The sequence below is a fragment of the Pituophis catenifer genome, unplaced genomic scaffold, assembly GCF_029215685.1.
Source record: "Pituophis catenifer annectens isolate HBS135680 unplaced genomic scaffold, rPitCat1.0.hap2 SCAF_17, whole genome shotgun sequence".
NCBI lineage: Eukaryota > Metazoa > Chordata > Lepidosauria > Squamata > Colubridae > Pituophis > Pituophis catenifer.
In genome coordinates, this window is record NW_027256897.1 from 6,909,973 (window position 1) to 6,934,383 (window position 24,411).

The 24,411-nt window shown below is 43.6% G+C and overlaps 1 protein-coding gene across 1 annotated transcript in view; it reads right to left on the bottom strand.

Moving 5' to 3' along the window:
- Positions 1-24,411, bottom strand: part of WHRN (whirlin) — a 77,639-nt gene that overhangs the window by 40,120 nt on the left and 13,108 nt on the right. The window contains exons 3-4 of the mRNA XM_070955896.1: positions 9,742-9,957; positions 513-638 (exon numbers count right to left, since the gene is read on the bottom strand). Of these exons, the coding sequence (XP_070811997.1) occupies positions 513-638; positions 9,742-9,957 (342 nt within the window). The remainder of the gene's footprint in view (positions 1-512; positions 639-9,741; positions 9,958-24,411) is intronic.

Here is a 24,411-nt window from a genome sequence, read left to right on the forward strand (position 1 = left end):
TCCAGGACATTATTTCCTGGGATTAAAAAATCTAAAATTGTTAAAGGTGCAGGGAAGGAATATAAAGTTGGTTTATTTGATCAAGGTTGAAATAGTTACATAGTTGTTTCTGGTAGCTCTTAATGGATTTTTGCTGATTAGGAATGAACGACAAAGCTTTAAGATTTTGTTAATAATTAAGAGATGAGTTATAGGAAAAATAGTCCATTTGTTGTTTCTTAAGAGATGGGTATAATTTTTACTAAAATTGTTTGTTCTTGTCCTGATGAGGGGGAGGAAGATACTTCTTCATTTTTTCTTTTCTACTTTTTCCTTTTTTTCCTGCACTTTCTATTCTATTTTATTAGTTTTCACTTTTTTAATTATAAACTTAATAAAATTACTTTTTTTTAAAAAAAGATCAAGGTGAAGGAAGTGTCACCTGATAGATCTCAGAAATTATATCTATGCATCTTCATTTCTGCAAAACAGGGGCCCTCCCGGACTCACCCCAGAATCTCAGCCGAACTTACTTTCAAGCCAGTGTTTTCTGCTTCCGAATCCTTGTCCACCCCCGTGATGTAAATCCCGAGGGCGTATTCAGATCCCCCTCGAATCATGAGACCCAGAGATCTCCCTTCATCCAACACAAGGTTCACCTGCATCAAGAAACAAAATAAAATAATAATAATAATAATTAACCATTGAATTGTGCAGGTAAGGAGACTATTTCCACATAGATGTGACTTTCACTGCTTTTCAGAGCTTGCCTTGTCCATGGCATTATACTGGCAGTCCTTGACTTATGACCACAGTGGAGCCCAAAATTTACATTGCTAAAAAAGAGAGTTGTTAAGTGAATCTTGCCCCATTTTAAGACCTTTTTCAGCACAATTGTTAAATGAATCACTGAAGTGGTTAAGTTAGTTGTCAGGGTTCTGAGCGATGCCCTAATTAAATCATGAGCCTCGAGCCAAGCTTCAAAAGAAATCCAGTTATTTATTAGGAGCTTCATGTTGGCACGTTCCCAAGTGAAGCCAGCTCTGACCGAGGCTTAACCCTGTTTCTTCCGTTCCCCCCAGGATGTGTCATCAGTCACATTCGCCAATGGAGCAATTTCATGGGTTGTAGAGTTGTAGAGATCACTCTCCTTCAGCCGCTGTGGGTAACCCTGAAGACAGCCTTGAGGGAGATATATCTGGAATGTGCTTTTTTTTTTTGGCTGCCGTGGTGGTTCGCTGTTTTCCCATCCCCCTTGCCTATGGCAATTCAAGAGGGCCTCCGGAGCCTGGGGAGGCTGTTTTCACCCTCTCTCGAGGAAAGCCTCCGGAGCCTGGGAAGGGCAAAAACGACCCACCCACCCCCGCTGTGGTGCAGGAGGCCGACTAGGCCACGCCCACCCAGCAACCAGGCAGAGAACCCCTTGCTAAAATTTTTGAAACCCACCCCTGAACAGCCCCCGAATTCCACTATACAGGTGGGAGAGACCCAATCAGGTTGGCATGGCAAATGTTTTAATTGCTTTGATTCTGCAGCCAGGCTCATATTGCTAAAGCCCCCCCAAGAGAAAAAAAGCAGATATCATTTTGATTAAAATTCAGGCTAAGTACAGCTTCAGCAGACATAGGTAGAAGCAGCCCACACCTCCCCTCTCACTTTTGAAATATTATAGTAGAGGCCTTATTGAGCAAACACCGCTTCGGGCTCTAAAATGAGATACTGCAAAGAATCAGATAATTTAAAGGGAATGAGTTCTTTTTCCCTGTTCTTTAGTCTGGGGAGCAATTAACCAAGCCGGGGAGAGAGAGAGAAAGAAAGAGAAAGAGAAGGAAAAAAAAAAATAGATTTGCAGGGAGCAGGCATCCTTCATTGCAAATCAAGAAATAGAAAAGAGCGTTAATTCCATATTAATTAGGGAGATTAACAACCAGCGAATATTCTAAAGAAGCTCGAGACTTTGATAAGTTTAATAAGATCTGGAACGCTGGGACTGGTTTCATTGCTTTGAATAAAACCCCCACCAACCGTTTGCATTATTAATGGGATGAAACAGTGATTTTTAGGGAAAGAGATACATTTTATTGGGTGGTAATTATGGGGATTAAAGTTGGAAGAGTAGGCTGCATAGATAACTATCATAATAGTAAATTTTAATGTAAATTTTAATTTGTTCTTAACCTGGGGTTTTAAATTTGTCTTGGGCCGAAGAGGTTATAGAACAAATGTTTTTAAAAGCCTCTGATGATCCCAGCTGAGCCGCGCGATCATCAGAGGCTTTTTTTTTTTACTTTTAAAAGCATTTTTTTGGCCAAAGAGGTTGTAGAAAAAATGCTTTTAAAATTTTTAAAATTTAAATTTTTTTTAAAAAAGCCTCTGATGATTGTGTGGCTCAGCTGGGCATGGGGGGGGGCACAGGGATTTTTGCTATGGGTTCTCCGAACCACCTGCCTCCATTGCTACCGGTTTGGGTGATCCGGTCCGAACCGGGAGCATTTCACCCCTGCTCCATTCAATCCCCCCCTCCCTTTTTCCCACAGTAGAATTTGTGGCAGGCCTGAAGGCTCAAAAGCAAAAGATGGCTTCCAGGTCTGACAGATAGAGCATCTTAGTCCATCAGGCCAGCTGTTGGTAAGGAGGGTGCAGCTGAATTTGGGGCTTTAAAAGACAGCAGCAGTCAGATAAATTGGCTGGATGACATCTCAAGATGCCAAGGGCCAGCTTCAGAGGCACAACCTTGTCTCCCCGATCACTGAAATATGTAGCGGTGGCCTGCCAGATACGACAGAGAAAAGGAACGGGTTCTGGAAGGGGACCAGATGAATAGATTCCAAAGATATCCGGCTTCCATCCGAGCCTGTGGGCTGATTTGCCCTTTTGGCACAGCGAGCGTTTCCATTAACACTCCCCCTTGAACGATTTAGCGCTCCTGATGAAGCGAACCTGAGAAAAATAGACAGAACAGTTCTTCACGTTGGAAGGACAGAATAATTGGAGGTTACCGGTTACTCTGACCTTCCGCTGTTCAGCCGAGGCAATCAGCGCTAAATGCATGGAGATAGACTCCTCTGTGTACAAATACACTAAGCACATTGAGATAGATTTAGCACGTGTTGTGAAATATCCTGTGGCCAGATGGCTTATGGAGGCTTCTTTGTTTCTTTTCTACTTGCCTTGGAAATCAGAATACAGAATAACAGGGTTGGGAGAAACCTTGGAGGTCTTCTAAACCTTGGTCAAGCAGAAGACCCTACACCATTCCAGGCAAACCGTTGTCCAACCTTCAGGTTTCTAGGTTCTATCATATCTCAAGACTTAAAACGGACACCTAACATCAAAAACGTCATCAGAAAAGCACAACAAAGAATGTTCTTTTTGCGCCAACTCAGGAAGCTCAAACGGCCCAAGGAGCTGCTGATCCAGTTCTACAGAGGAACTATTGAGTCTGTCATCTGCACCTCCATAACTGTCTGGCTTGGTTCTGCAACCCAACAAGACAGACACTACTCCAGGGGAAGGATACTTCAAAATACCCATTCCCACCCCACTCCTGGGGGAAGGATCCTGCAAAATCTCCATTCCCACCCCACTCTGGGACCAGCCAGAGGGGGTATTTGCCGGTTCTCCAAACTGCTCAAAATTTCCGCTACCGGTTCTCCAGAATTTGTCGGAACCTGCTGGATTTCTCCCCTGCTCCAAGGTCCTTTCTAACCCTATTATACTATCTCTGGAAGCTTTTAAGAACAGACCAAAAAGTCACGTCTTACTGATATTGGTTTTCCTTTGAGGTTGAATGAACTGATTCTTGTGGTCCTTTTCTGTTTTTAACTGTTCAGTGTCTCCTCTTTGAAAATTCACTTGAAAATCCTTTCTTCTCCCCAAGGTGCTCTAGCTTGATCAAAGGAAAAAGAAAGGGAAAATGATGGGGACAGAGAAAATTTGGGGGATCTGACAAGCTGTTGTCCAAACCCTTTTGAGAGTGCGGGGAGGAGACGGATTCGTACTGGAGTCCCACCACGAAAGAAAAGTCAGAACTGCTTAGTTTAGAGACCAAGGATAGAATAGAATAGAATAGAATAGAATAGAATAGAATAGAATAGAATAGAATAGAATAGAATAGAATAGAATAGAATAGAATAGAATAGAATTCTTTATTGGCCAAGTGTGATTGGACATACAAGGAATTTGTCTTGATGCATAAGCTCTCAGTGTACATAAAAAGAGAAGATACATTCGTCAAGAATCATAAGGTACAACACTTAATGATAGTCATGGGGAACAAATAAGCAATCAAATCATACTAGGAAACAGTCAATATAAATCTTAAGGATACCAGCAACAAGGTTACAGTTATGCAGATGACATGTAGAAACCAAAATCAGGAGCCAGGGATAATTTTAGGCTTGGCACGAGGATCAGAGAAAAACCAGGAATAAGAGGAGACAATAATAACTATGGGGAAGACGATCAGTGGAGAGTGTCCTTCCCTTGAAGGAACAACTGCGAAAAGGACATCAATTCTTGCTTTTATTTGTTTGTTTGCAAATATGTTCCAGTTGTCTTGCTGAGTCATGCTCCTGCTGATGCTGTCAAATTTCTCTCTCTCCTCTCTTTCTCTCTGTCCCTCTCTCTCTTTCTGTCCCCCTCTCTCTCCCTCCTTCTCTCTCTTGTTCTCTTTCTGTCCCCACTTCTCTTTCTCCCTCCCTCTTTCTTTGTTTCTCTCTTTCCCGCTTTCTCTCTCTCCCCCCCTCTCCCTCTTGCTCTCTTTCTCCCTCTCTCTCTCTCTCGTTCTCTTCCTGTCTCTCTCTCCCTCCTTCTCTGTCTTCCCTCTCGCTCTCTTTCTGCCCCCTCTCTTTCTCTCTTTCTTTCTCTTCCTCTCTCTCTCCCTCTCTCCCACTTTCTCTGTCTCTCCCTCTCGCTCTCTCGCTCTCTTTCTGTCCCTCTCTCTCCCTTTCTGTCCCCCTCTCCCTCTCTTTCTGTTCCTCCCTCCCTTTCTTTCTCTCCCTCCCTCTCTCTTTCTTTCTCTCCCTCTCTCCCTCTCTTTCTGTCCCTCTCTCTGCTTCTCTGTCCCCCCTCCCTCCCTCTCTTTCTTTCTCTCCCTCTCTCTCCCTCTCTCCCTCTCTTTTTGTCCTTCTCTCTCTCTCTCTCTCTCTCTCTCCCCACTCTTGCTCTCTTTCTGTCCCTTTCTCTCTCCCTCTCTCTCCCTCTCCCTCCTTCCCTCTCTCTCTCTCTCACAAACACACACAGAGAGAGAGAGAGAGAGAGCACAATCTTTGGTTTGCAACGCGACAAACACAAGCTTTTCTTGCCGTTAAATGTTCTTGCTGAGTCTCGGCAATAAAGGAAAGGCTGGGGGAGAGAGAAAGGCAACTTTCCCCATTTCTAATGGCTTTTTCCTCTCCCCCTCCTGCTCCGAAGGCTGGTGGAACGTATACATTTAGTTCTGCATAATTATGCAAATGGCCTTTATTGGAGGCTCGCAAATAGAGTTGGGGTAGGTTTTTTTTTTTTTTTTTTGCTGTTTGCCTCTTTTCCCCAGTGATATTACACTGCTCTGCTTTTGTGGGTAAATGCGAGCTAAATTCATTATCGAGTTGATTTGAGAGGAACCTGTTTCAAACTGAACTCTAACCCAGCCCTAATCAATGGGGGTTCACCCCTCGGGAGGGGGGTACAGCCTGCCCTTCTCTTTAAACAGATCCCTGAAACGAGCTTTCAGTTCAGATTTGTTTCTACAGTTACTAAGGCTAAGAATGGTTGCAGGAACTGGGTACGTTTAGTTTAATGAAAAGAAGGACGAGGGGAGACATGATAGCAGTCTTCCAATATCTCAGGGGCTGCCCCAAAGAAGAGGGAGTCAACTTATTCTCCAGAGCACCAGAAGGCAGGATGAGAAGCAATGGGTGGAAACTCATCAAGGAGAGAAGCAACTTAGAACTAAGGAGAAATTCCCTGACAGTTAGAACAATTAATCAGTGAAATAACTGGCCTCCAGAAGTTGTAAATGCTCCAACACTGGAAGTTTTTAAGAAGAGATAGGACAGCCTTTTATCTGAAATGGTAGATGGTTTCCTGCCTGAGCAGGGCATTGGACTAGAAGACCTCCAAGGTCCCTTCCAACCCTATTATTCTATTCTATTCTATTCTATTCTATTCTATTCTATTCTATTCTATTCTATTCTATTCTATTCTATTCTATTCTATTCCATTCCATTCCATTCCATTCCATTCCATTCTTCCATTCCATTCCATTCCATTCCATTCCATTCCATTCCATTCCATTCCATTCCATTCCATTCCATTCTATTCTTCTCTATTCCATTCCATTCCATTCCATTCCATTCCATTCCATTCTTCCATTCCATTCCATTCCATTCCATTCCATTCCATTCCATTCCATTCCATTCCATTCCATTCCATTCTTCTCTATTCCATTCCATTCCATTCCATTCCATTCTATTCTATTCTTCTCTATTCCATTCCATTCCATTCCATTCCATTCCATTCCATTCCATTCCATTCTATTCTATTCCTGACAGGATAGCAGTCTTCCAATATTTGAGGGGCTGCCATAAAGAAAGAGGGGGTCCACCTATTCTCCAAAGCACCAGAAGGCAAGACAAGAAGCAATGGATGGAAACTAATCAAGGAGAGAAGCAACTTGGAACTAAGGAGAAATTTCCAGAGAGTGGGGACAATTAACCAGCGGAACTGCTTGCCTCCAGAATTTATGGGTACTCCTACACTGGAGATTTTCAAGAGATTTGGACAACCATTTGCTTGAAATAGTATAGGGTCTCCTGCTTGAGCAGGGGGTTGGACTAGTAGACCTCCAAGGTCCCTTCCAACTCTGTTATTTTGTTAACAATGATTAAAGACAGAAGCTGACTTGGGCGGTTAGACACCTTAAGGACTTCTCGTCTATTTATAACCTCGTTTTCCTGGATTCCAACAAAAGCAAAAAAAACTGCTGTCTATCACCGATTTATAAATGTGCTTGAAAAATTTCAGCTTCCGTAAACATTTTACGACTGATCAGTCACGCTGCAGTTGGGAGCTCAGTCTCAGAGAGCCTGTTTGGCCAAAGCGGGGCTGGAAAATCCTATTGCCGTTCCAGTGGAACAGGGATGAGAAATACAGTGAAAAGAAGGAAGGAGTCTTTTATGGGCCTTGACGAAACGTTAACTCCGAATAGACTGAATCCACCTTAAGCAAACCCATTGATCAGTGCTTGTGGGAAATATGTGCGTAATAATCTTGGATCGTCTGAAACGGTAAAAAAAAAGGGAATTTTGATTTAAGGGTGAGCAAAAGCTCCCGTTGGAAATCTAAATTCTTTTCAAAGGGATTTGGATTCAGCATCCCGAACTTTAAGAAAAAGTCCTTGTGTTTACTTATGGGTAAGACCTATAAAGTTTAAGCCACCTATCTCCAAAGGCAATTCATAGTTTGAGCAGTTCGGAGAACCGGTAGCGGAAATTTTGAGTAGTTCGGAGAACCGGCAAATACCGCCTCTGGCTGGCCCCAGAGTGGAGTGGGAATGGAGATTTTGCAATATCCTTCCCCCAGGAGTGGGGAGGGAATGGAGATTTTGCAGTATCCTTCCCCTGCCATGCCCACCAAGCCACACCACACCCACAAGCCACGCCCACAGAACTGGTAGTAAAAAAAAATTGGATTTCACCACAATGGTCTTAAGTGTGAGAAATGGTCATAAGCAGGGGTGAAATCCAGCAGATTCTGACAAGTTCTGGAGAACCGGTAGTGAAAATTTTGAGTAGTTCGGAGAACCGGCAAATACCACTTCTGGCTGGCCCCAGAGTGGGGTGGGAATGGAGATTTTGCAATATCCTTCCCCCAGGAGTGGGGAGGGAATGGGGATTTTGCAGTATCCTTCCCCCAGGAGTGGGGAGGGACTGGAGATTTTGCAGTTTCCTTCCCCTGCCACACCCACCAAGCCACACCACGCCCACCAAGCCACGCCCACAGAACCAGTAGTAAAAAAAATTGAATTTCACCACATTTCATAACATCATTAGCCTGGGTCTGATATTAGTTCATACTCTGATTTTTCTATAACCATTGAATCATAAACTAATCGAACCTGATGGATTTCCACAGCATACCAAGCCACGAAATGCTAACCAAGCTCAGCAGGTTGTCCAACTGCAATCTTTACCTTGGCAATTGATCTGGTGAAATAGGTGGATTGAACCCAGCCAGTGGAATGCACTAATATTAAATTAGATGTTCTTTAAAAAAAAAAAAAGACAAGATAGGACAGAAACTATGGGACAGAAACCATAGTCCAACGTGACTAACTGTTGTGACCCAGGCCCAAGTAAGTAATAGGAAAATCAGTCAGCGGTGTTCTAATATCTCAGGGGCTGCCCCAAAGAAGAGGGAGTCAAGCTATTCTCCAAAGCACCCGAGGGCAGGACAAGAAGCAATGGGTGGAAACTAATCAAGGAGAGAAGCAACTTAGAACTAAGGAGAAATTTCCTGACGGTGAGAACAATTAACCAGTGGAACAACTTGCCTCCAGAAGTTGTGAATGTTCCAACACTAGAAGTTTTTAAGAAGAGATTGGACAACTCTGTGTTTGAAATGGTATAGGGTCTCCTCCTGTTCAGACAGGAGATTGGACTAGAAGACTTCAAAGATCCCTTCCATATCTTTTATTCTGTAATTCCCGAGCTCTTTCCAAGCTTACCTAAAACAAGATGGGGTCTCCAACTTTCCTGGAGTTGAACTATATTGAACTCTTCCTTTCTCACTGTTGGCCAATCTGGTTGGAGTTGTAGGGTCTTGGGATCCAGCCAACCCCAGATCAATGAACATCCTCCTTCTGCACTACGCCAAATATCTTCTAGGCAGAACATGGAGGTGCTCCAGAACGAAAGTGATCCATATTTCCTTTGGACAAATGGAACATTCCATTTCCGATCCAAATCCATTTCAAGTGCCCAATGCAACTGGTGACCTCTGTATCAATGTGAGAAGATTCCAACCTCTTATTGTGGCCCACCAGCGGATTTGGCCGCAGATTCGGACAGTGAGGAGGTTGAGGAGGAAAATGGGCCAGTCCTGGAGTGTGGGGAAGGCTCTGATGAGGGCTCTACATCGGAGGCAGAGAGGGGGCCAGGGCCGTCTGACAGTTATCAGCTGCCTTTGGAGTCAGACATCAGTGAGGCAGACGAACAGCTGGAGCCTGTTCCCAGTGTGCGCATGTGCAGAGTTGCCAGACAAAGGAAACAGCTAAAGAACAAGGGTCAACTCAGGAGTAAGGCCACAGGTGGACGATGAATGGCCCCTCCCAGAGGGAATAAAAGAGGAGCGAAAGGGGAATGGAGTTTGCAGGAGACAATTAGTTCATTCCTGCATTCTTGGTGTCTGAAATAAATATTACGATTTATATTGATATCGGCCTGGCCACTCTCCAAGCCTGATAAAGGTCGGTAATTGTGAACTATCTTGAAAGACTGTGGGAGAGGAAAGACTTTGCTGGAGAGGAATTCACTGTAAATTAAATAAAAGGGGTTTATCGGGACGAGGACTCGGCTTCGTGCTGCTGGGGAAGCCTACTTCCCCCCGCCCCAAATTTGAGGGTCCAACAGCCTCTTGTGCACAAAGGAGTCCATTTGCTGGAGGCCCCAATTAAACTGACGTTCTGAATCCGTTTGCAAGTAGGAACTCACACATCCCTAATCATCCCTGCACTAAAGACAAGAACGGCAGTAAGAAAATAGAGCTGCTAGTCCTCACCTTTTTCTCATCCCCTTCCTGCAGAAGTTGAAGGTGGCTCCTTTTCTCACTCTCTTTGCACAAAGAGCTGCTCTGATGCTGGAGCAGGCCGACTGGGGGAGAGACCCTCCGGCCTTGAGGGTCCACCCAGGTGTAGATATGGTTGGTTCTGTAGCCGCCGGGGATGCGACCCACCGAATGGACAGTCAGGTTCAGCTTCTTGGAGCCCTTGAGCGCCTGGGGGGAAGGGTGTCGAAGACAAAGTTTATATCAGAAGGTGAAGTTAAGCATGAGAAAAGAGGCCGTTTAATTAAAAAGCAACAACATTCACAGCTCCAATATTTTCGCTGCCAGTGTTAAGGAAGTGTGAATCTCAAAAAACAAAACAAAAAAAAAAAAAAAACACCCCTCCACCCTGCCTTATTTGCAAGCCCTGGGCAATTTTGGTGGATACTGAAAAAATCTTCTGGAGCTGTTGAAAGAAGTCCTGTAATAATATCCTGTAAGGAGAGATTCAACCCTGGAAATAAGGAGACATTTTCTGACAGTGGGAACAATCAACCCACGGAAGAGAAGTTGCCTTCAGAAGTTGTGGGAGCTTCATCCCTGGAAGCTTTCAAGAAGAGACTGGACAGCCATCTGTGAGAAATGGTGTAAGGTCTTCTCCTTGGGCGGGGGGTTGGACCAGATCACCTACAAGGTTCCTTCCAGTATCTCAGTTTACCGATAGAAGAGTTGGGATAATTTAACCTGTGAGAGGGATCTTGGAGTCCTAGTGGACAATCGCTTAAATATGAGCCAGCCGTGTGCAGCAGCTGCCAAAAAAGCCAACACAGTTCTAGGCTGCATAAACAGAGGGATAGAATCAAGAGCACTTGAAGTGTTAATACCACTTTGTAATGCCTTGGTAAGGCCACACTTGGAATACGGCATCCAGTTTTGGTCGCCACAATGTAAAAAAGATGTGGAGACTCTAGAAAGAGTGCAGAGAAGAGCAACCAAGATGATTAGGGGACTGGAGGATAAAACATACGAAGAACGGTTGCTGGAACTGGGTATGTCTAGTTTAATGAAAAGAAGGACGAGGGGAGTCTTCCAATATCTCAGGGGCTGCCCCAATTCCTTCCTGATTGCTTATTTGTACCCTATGACTACCATGAAGTGTTGTACCTTATGATTCTTGATGAATGTATCTTTTCTTTTATGTACACTGAGAGCGTATGCACCAAAGACAAATTCCTTGTGTGTCCAATCACACTTGGCCAGTAAAGAATTCTATCCTATCCTATCCTATCCTATCCTATCCTATCCTATCCTATCCTATCCTATCCTATCCTATCCTATCCCATCCCATTCCACTTTCTATTTTCCATTTCAAATTATTTTCCTCCTAAAAGAACTGCTCGACAAAACAGGTGGATTGCATGGCCTGGAATGTAAGCAAAAGACAGATAGCTTTCGAGTTACAGCAGTTCAAGTTACAATGGCATTGAAAAAAAGGGACTTAAGCTCATTTGTCACACTCACAACTGTTGCAGCATTGAACAAAATGTGAACAAAATCCAGGCGCTTGGCCAGAGACAAGCAAAGTCCACAAGGAAGCCAGATTTAACCTCACAACCGTGTTACTAACATAACAGCTGCAGTGATTCGCTTAACAACAGAGCCTTGATAGTACAGTGGTTAATGCACCCTGTTATTAACACAGCTGCCTGCAATTTCTGCTGGTTCGAATCTCTCCAAGGCTCAAGGTTGACTCAGCCTTCCATCCTTTCTAAGGTAGGTAAATTGAGGACCCAGATTGTGGGGGCAATAAGCTGACTTTGTATAAAATATACAAAAGAATGAAGGCTATTGCTTAACGCATTGTAAGCCGCCCTGAGTCTCCGGAGAAGGGCGGCATATAAATCAAATAAAAAAAAAAAAAAACAATGGTGGCAAGAAAGGTATTAAAACAGAGCAGAATTCTTACGTTCAAATACATTTCAGGAGCAAAAATCGCTTAACTGCTGTTTCAATTAGCAAACGGACATTTTGGGCTCATTTGTGGTCCTAAGTAGAGGATTACCGGTTATCATTTATTATTGTCTCATTTGGTTGGGAATTGCTGGCTCTAAAAGCCACAAAATATTATCATTCTCAAATATGGCACAGTTAAAAAATAATAATAATAATTGTCCTCCGATTGACCAGAAAAATTCCTCCCTCTGCAGTACAGAGAGTGCCAGGCTGTTCTTGAACTACAAACTGCACCACCAGCAAAAAACGCAGCCAAAGTTTTGTCCTTAAGAACAGTAAAATGGCAATTAGAGATAAATATCTAAATTAGAGGAAGGATTCCAACAGGGCTTCGATTTATAATCCGCCATTGAAGTCACACCTGGTTAATTTGAAGCCCGTTTTTTTTTTTTTTCATCGAATGGGCTGGAAATTCAATTGTCTTCACATTTTATTGTAGATAAAGTTTGATTTCTCTTTGCTCGCGTATCTAAATACGGTGGTTGTCGGGATAGAGAGCCTTTAGATTTTAGGTGGGTCAAAGATAACCGCTTGTGTGTCAGAGATGAGTGTTTGCTTCAGCAGGGATAAATAAACTGGTATCGTCCATATGTTGCACAATGTTGTACAAACTACCGATAGAAAAGAATATTTGTAGCTCAGGGTTGAACTATCGGCTCCTTGGTGGAGCTCTGGACTTGGTGGTTTTCTTACAGATGTTTCATTACCTGACTAGATAACGTCATCAGTTCTAGGAGAGAATGGATATCTTATTATTATATAGTTGAGAACCACCAAGGACACTCCACCCCACTCCTCTTCCTCCTCCTCCTTTCCCCTAATTGACCCCACAGCATCATTGACTCCACAGTCGTCGTCCTCCTCCTCCTCCTCCTCTCCACAAACTCCACTCCCTTCTAGCACTGATGATGTTACCTAGTTGGGTCATGAAATGTCTGCAAGAAAACCACCCAGCTGAGAGAGCACCAAGGACCCCACAGTTGAACAGTGGAAAAATGTCTGGTTTTTTTTTTGGGCTGGCGCATTGGGAATAAATCTGAGCCACAGATACAGATCTGCCTTTGACCACTGAACCTATTAAACGACATCAGTCATTTCTTCTTCATTTATCTATCTATCTATCTATCTATCTATCTATCTATCTATCTATCTATCTATCTATCTATCTATCATCTATCTATCTATCTATCTATCTATCATCTATCTATCTATCTATCTATCTATCTATCTATCTATCTATCTATCTATTATCTATCTATCTATCTATCTATCTATCTATCTATCTATCTATCTATCTATCTATCATATTTCTATGCCGCCCACTCTCCGAGGACTCTGGGCGGCTTACACCAAAGACTGTATACTAAATAGCATATTTCCCCCAACAATCTGGGTCCTCATTTTACCCACCTCGGAAGGATGGAAGGCTGAGTCAACCTTGAGCCGGTGAGATTTGATCCGCTGATCTGCTGAGCTAGCAGTCAGCTGAAGTAGCTGCAGTACTGCACTCTTAACCACTGCGCCACCTCAGCTTTTTCCCCCCTAACCTCAACAAATCCCAGATTTAGGGAGCTATGATGCCTTGAGCCTCTTGCAGGGAGAAGCGAGCATAAATTGAAGATCCTTCCCATTAAATTGTTTAAAGAAATCAGCCACGTGGTCCTATTGACAGCAACGTCGCCCTGGTTTTTTTTTCACTCCCGATAGGATTCCGATTGCTCATCCAGATGTCCTCCAGGCCCAAAACTTCATGCTCATCCGTCTTGCTAGGAACTTCTCATCACCTGGCTGAACGAGCCGGGAGCAAGATAAATCAAAAAAAGGCGAACAGCCAGATGGATTTCATTAGTCCATTGATTTCTTGTTTTAATTATGTGTCAGCTCGGCTACCGTGTAAGCAAATGACTGTCGTGGTTGGGGTTTTTTTTTTTTTAAAAAAAAAGGGACAGAGAGGCAGACAGACGAAAAAGGATTGGATCCAGAACATGATTTAAAAAAAAACAAAAAAAAAAAAAACAAGACACGCTTCGGGAAATTGTCCCTGCCCATAAACACAGGCGTTTTTCTCCCAGCTTGCTTTTCATCCTTCCGGAGTTAAGCCTGACAGCAAATGTCTGGAGGTTTTTATTAGTGGGTTCGGTGATGCATTGCTGCATTGGGTGGAATCAAGTGCTGTGACACGAGCCACCTTTCCGTGCAGATGTCAAATAGCATCTTCGCCAGTCGGCCGTTAAGTGGAATAGCGGTCCACTCCGAGCCGGTGCGGTGCGGTGACCGGTTTATTGTAAGACCGAGAGCAAATTGCTAATGGTTTGCTCTTTTCATGGGGTTGAAGCACTCTCGGTGTTTCAAAATTATCAGAAGGTTGCAAAGAGCAATGTATGTATGTATATTTCACGAGTGCTCAACTCCTCTGCTCACAACAGAATCCCTTATGCCACCAGGCTCGAAATGTTGGGCCTGGACAACCTGGAACTGCCACCTACAGTCTGACCTAAGCATAGTACACAAAATCGTCTGCTACGATGTCCTACCTGTCAACGACTACTTCAGCTTCAACCGCAATAACACATGGGCAAACAATCGATACGAACTCAGGGTAAACCGCTCCAAACTCGATTGTAGAAAATATGACTTCAGCAACAGAGTGGTCAATGCCTGGAATGCTCTACCCGACTCTGTTGTTACAGCCTTCAACCTCAAACCGTCTACCGTGCTGGTTCGCCAAACTACCCAAAATTTCCGCTACGGGTTCTCCCGAACCTGTTAGAACCTGCTGGATTTCACCCCTGGAACACACCCCTGCCCCAAACCCCCATAACTTTAACCTTAAACTGTCTACTGTTGACCTCACCCCATTCCTAAGAGGTCCGTAAAGGGAGCGTGCATAAGCACACCAGCGTGCCTACCGTCCCTGTCCTACTGTCCCCATTTATTTCTACTGATTTCCTATGTTCATGTCCATGTTTATACTTATACCTGTTATCTTGTACATGTTTGACAAATTAAATAAATAAATAAAATATGTATGTATGTATGTATAGGAAGGAAGGAAGGAAGGAAGGAAGGAAGGAAGGAAGGAAGGAAGGAAGGAAGGAAGGAAGGAAGGAAGGGACTGTCAGCACTGGCCTCCAATTCTCGGGGGTCCTACTCTATTGTGGTGGGGGGCCTCTGAAGGCGAGAATGGTACCAATAAAGAAAATATTTGTAGCTCAGGGTTGAAAAGAGGTGTCCTTGGTACTCTCTGACTTGGTGATTTTCCTACAGACATTTCAGTACTAAACTAGGTAACATCATCAGTAGTAGAAGGGAATGGGGTTTGCAGGGTGGGGGAAGAAGAAGAGGAAGAGCAGGACTGGGGGGTCCTTGGTGCTCTCTGAGCTGGGTTGTTTTCTTGTTGACGTTTCATTTCCCAAACTAGGTAACATCACCAGAATGGAGTTTGTGGGGAGGAGGAAGAGGAGGAGGAGGAAGAGGAGGAAGGGGAAGGGGAAGGGGAAGGGGAAGAAGAAGAAGAAAAAGGAGAAGAAGAAGAAGAAGAAGAAGAAGGAGGAGGAGGAGGAGGAGGAGGAGGAGGAGGAGGAGGAGAAGGAGAAGAAGAAGACGACGACAACTATGAGGATCTTATGATTATTATCTTATGAGGATCCAAGAAACTTGTGAAGAGGAGGAGGAGGAGGAGGAGGAGGAGGAGGAGGAGGAGGAGGAGGAGGAGGAAGAGGAAGAGGAAGAGGAAGAAGAAGAAGAAGAAGAAGAAGAAGAAGAAGAAGAAGAAGAAGAAGAAGAAGAAGAAGAAGAAGAAGAAGTATTTTTGCGAACTGTAGAGTCTTGCTGAACTCTATCTCTCGGTTTATCTTTTAGTTCCCAATTTAGTCTGTATCCCTGGGATTTGGATCTGATTGTTTTCTTGCAGACATTTCATGACCCAACTAGGGAATATCATCACTGCTAACAGGGTGTGGGGATTACTCTCAGTTTCTATTCTAATGGCTTGCCCTCAAGTAGTCTTAGAGGGTCTTTGGCTGGGCTGTTTACTGTTGGCTTGTTTGGCAGTTCCTTGACTGGTTTACTGTCTACTTGATCGTTGGTTTGATATTAATCTTGGACTTAATCTATGTCCTGGGTGCTGTCCATTCTGGAGGCAAGTCATTCCACTGGTTAATGGTTCTGTCAGGAAGTTTCTCCTTAGTTCTAGGTTGTTTCTCTCCTTGATTAGTTTCCACCCATCGCTTCTTGTCCTGCCCTCAGGTGCTTTGGAGAATAACTTGACTCCCTCTTCTTTGTGGCAGCCCCTGAGAAAATGACTGCTGTCATTTTCTTGCCAAAGTGTTACTCAAACACCCAAACTGATGAACAATGCATTTTTTGGAGAGTAATTACAAACCTGTTATTTAGGTCACCTAGTTCCCTTCCCATTGCAGGTTTCAGATCTGACTCTTTCTTTCTTTCTTTCTTTCTTTCTCTTTCTTTCTTTCCTTCTTTCCTTCCTTCCTTCTTTCTTTCTTTTTCTTTCTTTCCTTCTTTTTCTTTCTTTCTTTCCTTCTTTCCTTCCTTCTTTCTCTTTCTTTCTTTCCTTCTTTCTTTCTTTCCTTCTTTCCTTCCTTCCTTCTTTCTTTCCTTTCTTCTTTCCTTCTTTCCTTCTTTCCTTCTTTCCTTCCTTCCTTCCTTCTTTCTTTCCTTTCTTCTTTCTTTCTTTCTTTCTTTCTTTCTTTTTCTTTCTTTCTTTCTTTTTTGTGTGGAGTTTCTACTCTTCAGATCTCTACCTCCTTAAGGATCTTTCCACCCTGCTAATATTTTCTTTCTCCTGCAAATAAATCGATAACCACGAAGCGCAGAATGTTTTCTGGGCTCGTTGAGCTGCGGCTGTTATTCTTCCTACCACACAGAGCCAGCCTGGGTGCTCTCTTTTAGCAAAACAAGTGATTTAGTCCAGTGAACCCTGCGAAGCTACCCTACGGCCCGACATTGATCCGGTTGTGTAATGAATATTGATCTGCACCACCTCTTCACACACACATACTCACATTCCTAAGGGGAAAAAAAAAAGAAACATGCTTTGTTCCATCAACAAACCCACCAAGCGTTGGTTGGAGAAAACAGGTTGAACCATCATAAAAACATCTCTGCAGCAGGCTTACAATAGAATAGAATAACAGAGTTGGAAGGGACCTTGGAGGTCTTCTAGTCCAACCCCCTGCTTAGGCAGGAAACCCTACACCACTTCAGACAAATGGTTATCCAACCTCTTCTTAAAAACTTCCAGTGTTGGAGCATTCACAATTTCTGGAGGCAAGTTGTTCCACTGGTTAATTGTTCTCACTGTCAGGAAATTCCTCCTTAGTTCCAAGTGGCTTCTCTCCTTGATGAGTTTCCACCCATTGCTTCTTGTCCTGCCCTCAGGTGCTTTGGAAAATAGCTTGATTCCCTCTTCTTTGTGGCAGCCCCTGAGATATTGGAAGACTGCTATCATGCCTCCCCTAGTCCTTCTCTACATTAAACTAGACATACTCAGTTCCTGAAACAGTTCTTCATATGTTTTAGCCTCTAGTCCCCTAATCCTCTTTGTTGCTCTTCTCTGCACTCTTTCTAGAGTCTCCACATCTTTTTTATATTGTGGTGACCAAAACTGGATGCAGGATTCCAAGTGTGGCTTTACCAAGGCCTTATAAAGTGATCTTAACACTTCATGTGATCTTGATTCTATCCCTCTGTTTATGCAGCCCAGAACTGTGTTGGGGTTTTTTTGGCAGCTGCTGCACACGGCTGGCTCCTATTTAAATGGTTGTCCACTAGGATTCCAAGATCCCTCTCCCAGTTACTACTATTGAGCAAGGTACCACATATACTATACCTGTGCATTTTTGTTTTTCTTGCCTAAATGTAGAACCTTCCTTTTTCACCATTGAATTTCATTTTGTTAGATAGCGCCCAATGTTCAAGTTTGTCCAAGATCCTTCTGTATTTTAAGACTATCTTCTGGAGTGCTTGTTCAGCTTTATGTTATACACAGTTTGGGAGAGCATCTGAAATCAACTTGATGGCTCTAACAGAATGACAGAGTTGGAAGGGCCCTTGGAGATCTTCTTTGTCCAATCCCCTGCTCAACCAGGAGATCCTATACCATTTCAGACAAATGTCTATCCAATCTCTTCTTGAAAACCTCCAGTGATGGAGCACCCAAAACTTCTGGAGTCAATCCGTTCCACTGATTAATTGTTCTCATTGTCAGGAAATTTCTCCTTAGTTCTAGGTTGTTTCTCTCCTTGATTAGTTTCCATCCATTGCTTCTTAGAAATATATCAAAATGCAATTCTCCTCAACCATTATCAGCCCTGGATTGCCAGCTGGCGAGAACCAGAGTTGTTTCCCACCATTTCTGATTTACGAAAGCTGATGATTTTATTTATTCTCTTACATAAGGCTTGGACTTATTTTACCCGTATTAATTTATCAAACTTCGTATCCTAATCGCTCCCAGTTCCTACGCTGGTTAATTTTTGCTCATTTATTCCATTTGTAAGATTGCCTAATTGCAAACCACTTAAGGCAGCAGGCAAGAAGGATTAGCAACACATCATAACAACAACAACCAAAAAAATCCTAAGAAGGAAAGTATTCCTTCTTTGGATTTTATACATTGCTAGGGAAATACAAAAACACTTGAAATCCTTTAACAATCCAGGGAGGGTATAAATAATCCTGGCCAAGATCCTGCTGGCATAGCTAAACTTTTAAAGCTTTCCTTAAAGGACCACTGTACAAATCTTAAGAGGAGAGTGGCAGCTGGGAAGATAAAACCTTCTGAGTCCCATAACATCATTTGATCTGGGTCTGACTCTCCCTGGTTTCTTAGATTGTAAAGGGAGGAACTTATTGATACGATAAGGTAACCTTTATTGTCCCTTTTTATTGTGAGCACACTGGCACACATTAAAAATGAAATTCTGTTGCCTGCTCTTGAAGGAAAGTATACATCTAGCCATACACAAACATAACACACATATACACATGCTGTATGCATCTATCTATCTATCTATCTATCTATCTATCTATCTATCTATCATCTACGTACCTACCTATCTATATCTGTCTTCTATTATCTTCTATCTTCTGTCATCTATCTATCTATCTATCTATCTATCTATCTATCTATCATCAATGTACCTACCTACCTATCTACCTACCTACCTATATGTCTTCTATTACTTCTATCTTCTGTCATCTATCTATCTATCTATCTATCTATCTATCTAATCTATCTATTTATCATGTCTTCTATTATCTTCTATCTTCTATCATCTATCTATCTATTTATCATGTCTTCTATTATCTTCTATCTTCTGTCATCTATCTATCTATCTGTCTATCTGTCTATCTATTTATCATCTGTCTTCTATTATCTTCTATCTTCTGTCATCTATCTATCTATCTATCTATCTATCTATCTATCTATCTATCTATCTATCATGTCTTCTATTATCTTCTATCTTCTGTCATCTATCTATCTATCTGTCTATCTATCTATTTATCATCTGTCTTCTATTATCTTCTATCTTCTGTCATCTATCTATCTATCTATCTATCTATCTATCTATCATCAGTCTTCTACTATCTTTTATCTTCTTCAGCTCTGACTGAACGACTAAAACCTTCCATTCCCCACCATCCAGTCAGAACTGAAAAAGCTTCTTGGGTGCGAAGCGAAACATCTTCCAAGAAAGCCCAGTTGCCTCTTGAAAAAGGGCACCTAAGTGGGGATTTGTCATTCGAGATGAAATCTTGCAGAACCCGACTTGCAAGATGGGTCTTTTAGTCTCTGGACAACTCGAAAGTCAGCCGGATCACCCCAAGCCTTCTTGATGTGGAACTCTTATTCCAACAGGCTCACAGCAGCTGGGTGGATTTTGCAAAAGGTCACTCCATCCCTCAGCCAAAGGAACATTACAATAATTACAGGGAGATTTGATTTTGAAAAGAGAGAAAGAGAAAGAGAGAGAGAGAGAAATGTTGACTTGGTGGAACCAGCCTATGAGAGGAATGTTCCAAAAGAACATTGCTGAGCCACCGTGCTTTGAGAAGAAAAAAGGACAACAAAAATAACAGCAAAACAGCCTCCAAGCCTTGAGCCCATGGTGCCAATGTGCGTCACATCGAGTTGCAGCGAAGGATGCAAAATAACTGGCCCAATTAACGAGAAGAGGCAGCTACCGAAGATTCTTCTCCGGTATTTTTGGACTTTTTGGCTTTTTTGCAGGATGGCAGTTGGCTTCTCCAAAATCCCTCTTTTAAATAACCGAATAACAGACTTGGGAGGAACTTTTGGGTCACCCACCTTTCTGCAATTTGCATAACCTTGGCATTTGGGGAGAAGGAAACCAGATCTTGGCCACTGGTATGGAAGGCATGAAGCGGGATGGATCTTTGTCGGTAAAAGCAGAACTATCTGCGGGGTCGTTGGTGCTCTCTGAGCTTGACGTTTCATTACCAAAGTAGGTAACATCATCAGTGCTAGAAGGGAGCAGGGTTTGCTTATTCGATTTATTAGCACCACTCCCTTCTAGCACTGATGATGTTACTCAGTTGGGTAATGAAACATCTGCAAGGAAATCACCAAGCCCAGATACTACCACAGTCCTCCTTCTCCTCCCTTCAATCCCCACTCCCTTCTAGCACTGATGATGTTGCCTAGTTGGGTCATGAAATGTCTGCAAGAAAACAACCAAGCACAGCGAACACCAAGGACCTGACTGTCCTTGTCTTCCTCCTCCTCTCTGCAAACTCCACCCCACTCTAGCACTGATGACATTACCTAGTTGGGTCATGAAACGTCTGCAAGAAAACCACCAAGCACAGAGAGTACCAAGGACCTCACTGTTCAGCCCTGAGCTACAAATATTCTCTTCTATCAGAACGATCTGGCTTCCTTTACGGGAATTCTCATGAGGTTCATTCTTCGGATTCCTTGGTTGCCGTGATACATGAAATATTTACATCACATAATTCAAGTGGTCACCTTCTTCAAGCCTCCTCCCCCCCCCCTTCGCTCATTCGCCATTTAGTTGATTGATCCCAACTGATCGATACCCTGTCTTTTTGTTCTGACGGGCGCTCAGGGCAGCCAGCCGCATTTCAAACCAAGGCAGAATATAAAAGGTTTGTCAGTGAGACTAAAATGAAGAATCAATACTTCCCCAAGAAGCTGCACTTTTAGAAACAGAGAGAGAGAGAGAGAGAGAGAAAGGGAGAGAGAGGAAGGCAGAGAAAGAGGGAAAAGAGAGGGAGAGGAAAAGAGAAAAGGGAAAAGAGAGAGGCAGAGCGAGCGAGTGGTAAAGGAGAGGGGGAAAGAAGAGTGAGAGAGAGAGAGAGAAAGAGAGAGAAATAGAGAGAAAAACAGAGAGAGAGCGAGAAAGGCAGAGAAAGAGGGAAAAGAGAGGGAGAGGAAAAGAGAAAAGGGAAAAGAGAGAGGCAGAGCGAGTGAGTGAGCGAGAGAGAAATAGAAAGAAAAACAGAGAGGAGAGAAAGAGAGAGAGACAGAGAAAGAGGGAAAAGGGAAGGAGAGGGAGGGAGTGAAAGAGAGAGAAAGAGAGAGAGAAAGAGAGAGAAGAGAGAGAAAGAGAAAGAGAGAAAGAGAAAGAGAAAGAAAAAGAAAAAGAAAAAGAGAGAGACAGAGAAAAAGGGAAAAGGGAAGGAGAGGGAAAGAGAGGGGGAGAGAAAGAGAGAGAGAAAGAGAGAGAGAGAAAGAGAGAGAGGGGAAAGGGAAGGAGAGGGAAAGGGGGAGAGAAAGAGAGAGAGAAAGAGAGAGAGAAAGAGAGAGAAAGAGGAAAGAGAGAGAGAAAGAGAGAAAGAAGAGAAAGACAGAAGAGAGGAGAGAGGAGAGAGAGAAGAAAGAGGGAGGGAGAGGTGGGGGGGCTAAGGAAATTCCCGAAGGGCTTGGGAACAAGGCAAAAACAGCTTGTTTTCGGGAAGTGAACCTCCAGAAGGGAAGGGCAAATGCACAAGAGCCCTCCTGCTATTCCTAATCACTAGCCAGTTTCACAATAAAGGGAGAGGGGAGGTCCCTTGGCAAACCACCTCTGCAAGAGTTTCAGGCTTTGAAAGGTTACCACCAACCCTCTCCACTGAGCCTGGGAAGCAACTGGCAACCGGGAATAGATTTTTCTTTTTTTCTTTTTTTACAATTCAGGCATGGTATAATCCCTCGTGCTCTCGGGTAGTTAAGTGCTGAGCAGTTCACATTTTGCTCGGTTGCAACCGCTGGGAACTTTTTCAAGGGTAGTAAGCCCCATGCAGGGCCCATTTAGACAATCAGCTGTCAGGCTCATTTCCTTGAATAAACACCCTGAGCTGTCATTCTTAGCATTGTTCAAAAGGGCCAAACCCCCCCCCCAAACAACCCCCCCCCAAAAAAACCCTGAACTTGGTTGCAGAGCAGAGACTCCGCTCAAAGAACGTTCCAGATGTAATTCAGATGCGGTTGTCGTCGGGCAGACTCGGAAGTCCCGCTAAGCCGTCGTAAGCAGGGGGGGGGGTGGGCTGCTGCGGGTTCGCAGGGGTTCGGGAGAACCTCTAGCTAAGATTCTGTGCAGTTCGGAGAACCCCCAAATCCCACTCCTGGCTGGCCCCGCCCACCCCACTCCGCCCCTCCCAGGAGTGACCACGCGGCCTGTTTTGGACGCAGGTAAGTGTAGGGCGCGTGCGGAGGCTCAGGGAGGGCAAAAAACGGGCCTACCAGAAGTTCGGGAAGGCCGGAAACTCCCAAACTTTTGGTAGGCTAGTTCTGGTAGGCAAAAACGGCCTCCCCAGGCTTTGGAGGCCCTCTGGAGGCCGGAAACAAGCCCGTTTCCAACCTCCAGAGGGCCTTCGGAGCCTGGGGAGGCTGTTTTCACCCTCCCAGAGGCTCAAGTAAAGCCCCCGAAGCCCGGGGAGGGCAAAAACGCCCCCCCCCCGCCGTGGTGCAGGAGGCCAACTAGGCCACGCCCACCACAGCCACGCCCTCTCAGCAATCGGGCAGAGAACCCCTTGCTAAAATATTTGAAGCCCACCCCTGGTAATAAGGTCTGAAGTGGCGGGGAAGTGAGCCATAACAAGCCAAAATAAGAGCCTTGGTAGTACAGTGGTCTAAGGCACCCTGTTATTAAGCTGGTTATTAAGACCAGCTGCCTGCAATTACTGCAGGTTCGAATCTCGCCAAGGCTCAAGGTTGACTCAGCCTTCCATCCTTTCTAAGGTAGGTAAATTGAGGACCCAGTTTGTGGGGGCAATAAGCTGACTTTGTATAAATATACAAAAGGATGAAGGCTATTGCTTAGTGCGTTGTAAGCCGCCCTGAGTCTCCGGAGAAGGGCGGCACATAAATCAAATTTAAAAAAATAAAAATAAAAAAATATGTATTTATTATTATTATTTTTTTCTTGTGCTGATGGACAGCAAAATCCTCTGGATAGTTTTTAAAAGACTTGGGAATGGTGACCTCAAGATGTTTATCTGCCCCGCTGTCGGAATGAACGACGGAGGCTGCCTCTGGTTTTAAAAAATTGTTTTGGCTACTTCCCTTAAAAGAAGCATTCATCATATTGATTGGAGAGCAGAGTTAAACCGCCGTTCAGAATATATATAAGCAGAAACCCCACCAGCTTCGGCAACTGTGAAATACGAGTTTAATCTCTTGTAGCAGTAAATTTTTTTTCCCCTGGGCTGAGAATACGCAGGTGGTGAACGAGAAAAGCACACCTTGTTGATACAGATGTTGACCGAAGCCAACAGAGCCTAGTGGCGATTTAGCCCATGGTCTCAGTTCCACCCGTGGATCTCCAACCTTGGCAACTTTAAAGACTTGTGGACTTCAACTCCCAGAATTCCACAGCCAGCATGAAGTCCACAGCGGTCTTAACGGCTGCCGAGATTGGACGCCATTTTTCCCCCCCCATGTCAAGATCTTGGTCTTTGGCCTTGACGTCACCTTACAATGGAGATTCATCCAAGGCCAACCCTCTTCTTATTGGAACAATTCTTGGGACAACACACTTGACATAACAATAGTTGAAAAGAAAAAAGTATGGTTCATTGACATTGCAATACCTGGTGATGCACGGATTGAAGATAAGCAGCAAGAAAAAAATCACAAAGTACCGGGACTTACAAATTGAAGTTGAGCGACTGTGGAAAAAGAAATCGTGTGTTGTCCCGATTGTAATTGGAGCCCTCGGAGCAATACCCAAAGGGCTACCCCACTATTTAGAAATTCTAAATTTGCCGGACTTGAACAATTTGACTCTACAAAAAACCACCTTACTCGGAACAGCTTACATCCTCCGACGATACCTTAACAGTTCCTAGGTCCTTGGTTAGGACTCGAGCTGCTGAGCTATTAACCAGCCTCAAAGGCTGTGAATCTCACTAAAGATTAAATAATAATAATAATAATAATAATAATAATAATAATAATAATAATAATATTGGTTGATACCTAGGACGCTGGCAGCAACCCGTATCAACCATTAGCACCAGTCAATGGTATTTGTGATGCATTTTTAAATGTTCAGTTGACTGAGTTTCATGTTTAATAAATACAAGAGATGATAATAATAATAATAATAATAATAATAATAATAATAATAATAATAATAATAATAATAATAATAATATTGGTTGATACCTAGGACGCTGGCAGCA